Source organism: Sinocyclocheilus anshuiensis, unplaced genomic scaffold (assembly GCF_001515605.1).
Source record: "Sinocyclocheilus anshuiensis isolate Anshui unplaced genomic scaffold, SAMN03320099.WGS_v1.1 scaffold1931, whole genome shotgun sequence".
Lineage (NCBI taxonomy): Eukaryota > Metazoa > Chordata > Actinopteri > Cypriniformes > Cyprinidae > Sinocyclocheilus > Sinocyclocheilus anshuiensis.
Window position 1 is genome coordinate 122,134 of NW_015548329.1, and position 7,483 is coordinate 129,616.

A 7,483-nucleotide genomic window follows, 5' to 3' on the forward strand; every position below is an offset into this window, starting at 1 on the left:
TTGTTGTTGTTCACTTTTATTTCAGCTGAAGAATAAGTTTATGAAAAAAATCCCCATAGATGCAGAGGCATCAAATGTTCTGGTTGGAGAAGTGGACTTCTTGGAAAAACCCTTTGTTGCCTTCGTTCGGCTGTCTCAGGCCACCACTCTTGGAGGTCTGACGGAAGTCCCAGTGCCCACCAGGTAACAGATTTGCACATTAAAAACTCACAATATGTCTGCAGAAAGATGATGGAAAAGGTTTAATGAACTAAAATTAAGTTTTGAATATGTTTTGTCTTAATGAACAGATTCTTGTTTGTGCTACTTGGGCCTCCTGGCAAAGCCAAATCTTACAACGAGATTGGACGTGCCATTGCCACGCTCATGGTGGATGATGTAAGTTTGATTGTTTTGTTTGTTTGTTATGCAATTAATATTTTTAATACAGTCTACAGTAAGTTTTTATCATTCTTAATGTGGGATTCTTCCAAATAATCCTGGGTAAAAAAGATAAACTCATACATTTAAAAATATCCAAGACTGAGTTCCTCTGTTTTATCCATAGCTCTTCAGTGATGTAGCATATAAAGCCAGGGACCGAGAGGATCTGATTGCTGGCATTGATGAGTTTCTGGACGAGGTGATTGTGCTTCCACCTGGAGAATGGGACCCCAAAATTCGCATAGAACCCCCCAAAAAAATTCCCTCAGCAGACCAAAGGTAAAACTCATTCTTCTGCAGCTTTGGTTGGCCCATAAGTTTCCCATCCTAACATTCCTCTTTGTTTTCTCGGAGAAGGAAGTCTGTGTTTTCCCTCAATGAGCTGGGTCAGATGAATGGGACAGCAGGCGGTGGAGGGCCTGTTAGTGAGGATGAAGAGATGCCTGTTCCACATGAGCTTGGCGAAGAGTTGGCATATACAGGGAGGTGGGTCCATTGTTTCATCCATCCATCCATCCATCTATCCATCCACCTAAAGTTATGTATTTATTTTCTTCTATCCATAAGGCATACAAACCAGGCATTTATTCAGCTGCATTAACTCAGTGCAACTTGAAAGATATAACACCAAGTGAAGGATATAACACCCATATGTCAGAAAAAATAAATAAAAACCAGAATCACTTAGTTGAAAAAAGGATCACCCCCTTGTGTCAGTATTTTGTTGAACCAACTTTTGCTTTAATTACAGCCTTTAGTCTGTTGGGATATGTCTCTACTAACTTTGCACATCTAGGCTTTGCAATATTTGCTTCAGAGTTACTGTAGGCCTCTTGGTAGCCTCTCTGGCCAGTTTCCTCCTGGCACTTTCATCTAATTTGGAGAAGGTGATTAGCTACACCTGATTGAGTTTACAAGTCATATTTAGGAGGGTAATCCTTTTTCCAACTCAGTGATTCTGTTTTTTTATTTTATTATTTTTTTTCTGACATGTTGGTGTTATATCTTTCACTTGGATGTTCTAAGTTGCTCTGAGTAAATACAGCTGGATAAAACAAAAACTGTGTCCGTTTTCATTTCAGGCTGCAAAGCAACAAAATGTGATAATTTTAAAGGGGGGTGATTCTTTTCTATACCCACTGTATATTTTGCCAAAATGGTCAAACTGACATCATCAGAGAAGGAACGCCATTCCAGAGTGGAAGCTAATTTTCAGATTTTAATTAAAGATTACAATGGCAAACAAATTTTTTTTTTCAGTGGATTAACTTGCACGGATTGATTGTTAACCACAAGACACAATGTGCGCTAACAAAGAAAACAGTATCAATTTTGATTTCATGTGGACTTTAAACATCTCTTCAAAACTTTCAAACAATATTTTTACAAGAAAACATTAAAAGTTTTCTCTGTAAATTTTACGGTTCTAGATAAAAATGAATTATTTTCATTTGAATTCATTTTAAATCTACTTCCTTAGATTCAAATTTCAATTTCAATTCTGCATCCTGTTTGCCACCTCCATTGTTTATTGAAATTTAAATGACATCTGCGATTAAGTTCTGAATGATTACAGCCCTGCTGACTGAGCATTCATCTGCTGATCTTCAGGACCTGAAGGTCTAGTACTTCAACCTTGCAGAGTCTCTAAAACACTTTGGCTGTACATTTTTGGTTATAGCTTGAGTTTCAGGAGCTTAAAGTGATCTTGCCTTATCTGTCTTTGCAAATAATTGAAAGATCCCTCAGAGCTCTGAGGTTCAGGAGAGTCCATATCTTGATCAATATGTCAAAAAAGGAAAATGTAATGTGCTTTTTGGCACTTTTGCTCGAGGGCTTGTGAGGACTTAGAGATAGAAAATGGGTGCCAGTACTCGGTGCTAATAATCAAGATAGAGCTCACTTCTGTCTGTCTGTCTGTCTGTCTGTCTGTCTGTCTGTCTCTCCTGGCACTTTCATCTAATTTGGAGAAGGTGATTAGCTACACCTGATTGAGTTTACAAGTCATATTTAGGAGGGTAATCCTTTTTCCAACTCAGTGATTCTGTTTTTTTATTTTATTATTTTTTTTCTGACATGTTGGTGTTATATCTTTCACTTGGATGTTCTAAGTTGCTCTGAGTAAATACAGCTGGATAAAACAAAAACTGTGTCCATCTTCATTTCAGGCTGCAAAGCAACAAAATGTGATAATTTTAAAGGGGGGTGATTCTTTTCTATACCCACTGTATATTTTGCCAAAATGGTCAAACTGACATCATCAGAGAAGGAACGCCATTCCAGAGTGGAAGCTAATTTTCAGATTTTAATTAAAGATTACAATGGCAAACAAATTTTTTTTTTCAGTGGATTAACTTGCACGGATTGATTGTTAACCACAAGACACAATGTGCGCTAACAAAGAAAACAGTATCAATTTTGATTTCATGTGGACTTTAAACATCTCTTCAAAACTTTCAAACAATATTTTTACAAGAAAACATTAAAAGTTTTCTCTGTAAATTTTACGGTTCTAGATAAAAATGAATTATTTTCATTTGAATTCATTTTAAATCTACTTCCTTAGATTCAAATTTCAATTTCAATTCTGCATCCTGTTTGCCACCTCCATTGTTTATTGAAATTTAAATGACATCTGCGATTAAGTTCTGAATGATTACAGCCCTGCTGACTGAGCATTCATCTGCTGATCTTCAGGACCTGAAGGTCTAGTACTTCAACCTTGCAGAGTCTCTAAAACACTTTGGCTGTACATTTTTGGTTATAGCTTGAGTTTCAGGAGCTTAAAGTGATCTTGCCTTATCTGTCTTTGCAAATAATTGAAAGATCCCTCAGAGCTCTGAGGTTCAGGAGAGTCCATATCTTGATCAATATGTCAAAAAAGGAAAATGTAATGTGCTTTTTGACACTTTTGCTCGAGGGCTTGTGAGGACTTAGAGATAGAAAATGGGTGCCAGTACTCGGTGCTAATAATCAAGATAGAGCTCACTTCTGTCTGTCTGTCTGTCTGTCTGTCTGTCTGTCTAACACAAGCTAAAGAGGACAGGTCTCTGTTGAATAATGGATTAAACATCTATGTTTACGGGACAGGTTCTGTGGCAGCCTTTTCCTTGACATCAAGAGGAAGCTCCCCTGGTACCTGAGCGACTTTTATGAAGGCTTCCACATTCAGTCCATCTCTGCAGTGCTCTTCATTTACCTGGGCTGCATTACCAATGCAATCACCTTTGGGGGCCTTCTAGGGGATGCTACAGACAATTACCAGGTACACCTCGCAGTTTTCTACTTGACAAAGAACATGACAGTTTGTTTAAATTTGCATGTCATCTTCTTTTCTGGAGATTTTATGAGCACGCTTGTGACCCAGCTTCATCTATAGCTGTCTTCTTTTTGTCCCTCTCTTTTTCACCTTGTTTCCATGTCTCTGTCCCTGTGTAACTCTCTGTCAGGGTGTGATGGAGAGCTTTTTGGGCACCGCTCTAGCAGGAACGGTATTCTGCTTGTTTAGCGGTCAACCGCTCATTATTCTCAGCTCAACGGGCCCCATCCTCATCTTTGAGAAACTGCTTTATGAATTCAGCAAGTGAGAGAGTCCTCTGCACCAATCCATCATTATTTCAACAGTCTATTATTGTGGACAATACAGTCTCGATTGCTCACTTTCATCAAACCCTTAAAAGACACTTAAAAAACTTAAAAAATCATCTCTCTTCACTGATCCAAATAAGTGACTTCTCTCTTGCTCTCTACTAGTGTTCAATGCTCTTGTATTTATCTCTCTTTATTGTTTCTTTAAACTTTTTTTTTTCTTCAGAAATAATGGGATTGATTACATGGAGCTTCGACTGTGGATCGGAATACACTCCTGCATGCAGTCCCTTTTCCTGGTCGCAACGGATGCCAGCTACATCATAAAGTACATGACGCGTTTCACCGAGGAAGGCTTCTCTAGCCTCATCTCCTTCATCTTCATCTCTGATGCCATCAAGAAGATGGTGGGAACTTTCAAATACTATCCCATCAACATAGACTTCAAACCAGACTACGTTACGGCCTACAAGTGCGAGTGTTTGGCACCAGACACGAGTAAGTCCATTCTTGGCATAGAGCACGTCAGTTTTGAAATGGTGGAGAAGTAATTGTGAAGTGAATTAGATGTAGAGCAAATTTGCATTAAATTAGTGTGTCAGGATTTGTGCACTAAGAATAAATGGTAACACTTTACAATAAGGTGCAATTAGTTTACATTAGTTAATGCATTAGGTATCATGAACTAGCAATGACCTACCATTTTTCTATTGCATTTATTAATCTAGTATTCATCAAATATGCTACTGTTCAATGTTAACTCATATTTGTCTGTAATATTTATGTTATTAATACTTATGGTTAACTGATGTTAATCAAATTTGTTTAGTTTTTTAATTATTTTTTTTATTTTCAATTTTATTCTTTCATTTTGTTGAGGTTGTTTTAGCTTCAAATAATTTTTTAGTTTTAGTCTTCTAGTTTTCTTATTTGTTTTTACTTAGAGCATTTAAGATTGATAACCTGTCTTTAAAGTCGACATGAATAAGCTATGTGTATGTTTTATTTGTTTTTGTGCATTTATTTATTTATTTTACATTTTAATCAAAATTTCATAACTCAGTTTTTCGGTGAAATATTGGTGACATAGAAGTCGGTGATTTCTCTCTGGTGACATATACTGAACTTCTCCAGTGATTTAGTCCACCCCAAAGCTGAAAATTCAGCTTTGCCATCACAGGAAATAATTGCATTTTAAAATGATTTTAGAATTGGAATATTTTCACGTATTTTGATCGAATAAATGCAGCCTTTGTGAGCATAAAAGGCGACTTTAAAAAATCTTGAACATTAATCTGGATGAATATGCTGTAGAAGTATGATTCGTTGTTATTTCATTAAACTTTAACTATTAACTTATGTTAATGAATCAAACCTTATTGTACAGTGTTACAGAATAAATTTCACTTTGGAGTCACTGCACTGTTAGTATGCATTAATTAACATGCCCAATAGTAATTTCTTGATTAAACAAATTTCCTTTGGGTGTTTGAAAAGAGCTGGCTGAGTGCATGTGATTATTGTAACTTATTTGTGTTATGTTTGTTTTTGCTGCAAACGCCAAACGTGGCCTCTGATTGATGTGAGTACTTTTTCATAAGCATGAGTTTAAATTGGACAAATAGCATGTTTTTTTATGAGTTTGTGTTTATCATATGGCTTGCAGCAATGAATGTAAACTAGCAATGAGGTCTTTTGAAAGTAGTTTAGGCGTGCTGGATTGTTTCAAACACCAGATGAACATTTCAGTGGAGCTACGCCTGCAGTCATTTACAATTGCCAAAGCTGGCTTTGATCCTGGATAAATCCTTCAAACAAAGTATTATTGAGATTTCCATTTGTTCTGCTCATTTTCCTCTCTGATTCTCCCTCTCTCTGTTTGTTCAGTGGCACCAATGATCTTCGATGTTGTAGTCCCAGTGCCAGATAATTCCTCTGCTCTCTTTGGTGTAAGTGCCTCATGTCTTCACCTCACTCACATCTGTGTTAGCATGAGCTCAGATTAGATTACAGCTTTCGAATCCACTGTATTTGCACTAACTATCACTGATTTAATAACCCACGATGATACTTTGTGTTTTTGTATTATGTCATTATGAAGGAAATATCAATCCAACATAAATCCAATTAATTTATTACAAATGGATCGTTTCTTACTGATCTAGGTCTGCTGTATGTTTTCGGCCCAGTCCTGTTTTATTCTCTTTTTCTCTCTCTTTTTTCTATTTACCCACCACACAACGCTTCCATCGTTTGCCCTGTCTACAATCCTCCCTCCTGTCCCTGATTTCTACCTTTTTCTCTGTGTTTGTCCCATCTTCTCAGTTGAATATAACAGCTCTGGACTGGACTCAGCTGAGTAAGAAGGAGTGTGTGAAGTATGGAGGCTCACTGGTAGGAAAATCCTGCAAGTATGTTCCAGATCTTGCTCTCATGTCCTTCATTTTGTTCTTCGGGACCTACACTATGACTGTAACTCTGAAGAAGTTCAAATTCAGTCGCTATTTTCCCACAAAGGTAAGACCAGTGAAGTTTCTTTGTCCTCTTTCTCACCAAACTCCTGCAAAAACAGATTTTCACACTTGCACTTTTCTCTCATTCACTTCGACCTTGTTAGTATCCTGGACATGTCCTTTCCTCCTTAAGTTTTTCTCTGCTATGGCAAAATCTGACTGACTATATATAAAAGTTGTCTCTATTCTTTAATTCTGCATGATCCTAATAGCTGATGGGATTTAGTAAGATCAATAGGATCTTTGATAGTGTTAGTGCAATCAAAAGTGCTTTATACCTGGAGACTCATGAAAGGTAAACAAGGTCATGTGGTTTTAATCATGCTTGTGACTCACAATACTTTAAACTGTTTATTTAAAGCATGTATTTATGCAATGCACTTTTTTGATATATATGATACTTTTTTTTTTTTTTTTTAAATAGGAAAAAAGGAGAAAAAAATGAAATCTTTTAAAAAGTACATTACCAGTTAAAGGTTTGGAATGATTATTGTTATTATTTTTAGTCTCTTATGCTCACCAAGGCAACTTTTTTTTTTCATTGAAAATATTAAGCTGCAGAACTGTTTTCAACAATGATAATAATAAGAAACATTTATTGAGCACCAAATCAGCATATTAGAATAATTTCTGAAAGATCATGTGACACTGAAGACTGCAGTAATGGCTGCTGAAAATTCAGCTTTTGCCATCACAGGAATAAATTTCATTTTAAAATATATTAAAGTAGAAAACATTATTTTTTATTTTATTTTAAATTGTAATAATGTTTCAAAATGTTTTACTCTATTTTCAATGAAATAATTTTTTTTTAGCTCAGTCCATGAAAATCTGAATGCAATAATAATGATAATTGAATAATAAATAATAATAATAGGTGGCTAGTTTGCAGCTCAATATATTTTATGTAGCTTTGTGATCTATTTCTGCAGGTGCAACTACGTGTTTTATTCATTTCT

At 36.0% G+C, this 7,483-nt stretch overlaps 1 protein-coding gene across 1 annotated transcript in view; it reads left to right on the forward strand.

Annotated features, from left to right (window-relative positions):
* LOC107656495 (electrogenic sodium bicarbonate cotransporter 4-like) overlaps positions 1–7,483 on the forward strand; it is a 26,957-nt gene that overhangs the window by 14,887 nt on the left and 4,587 nt on the right. The window contains exons 9-17 of the mRNA XM_016444377.1: positions 26–183; positions 291–378; positions 548–702; positions 781–909; positions 3,514–3,688; positions 3,873–4,006; positions 4,238–4,509; positions 5,926–5,960; positions 6,337–6,528. Coding sequence (XP_016299863.1) covers positions 26–183; positions 291–378; positions 548–702; positions 781–909; positions 3,514–3,688; positions 3,873–4,006; positions 4,238–4,509; positions 5,926–5,960; positions 6,337–6,528 — 1,338 coding nt within the window. The remainder of the gene's footprint in view (positions 1–25; positions 184–290; positions 379–547; positions 703–780; positions 910–3,513; positions 3,689–3,872; positions 4,007–4,237; positions 4,510–5,925; positions 5,961–6,336; positions 6,529–7,483) is intronic.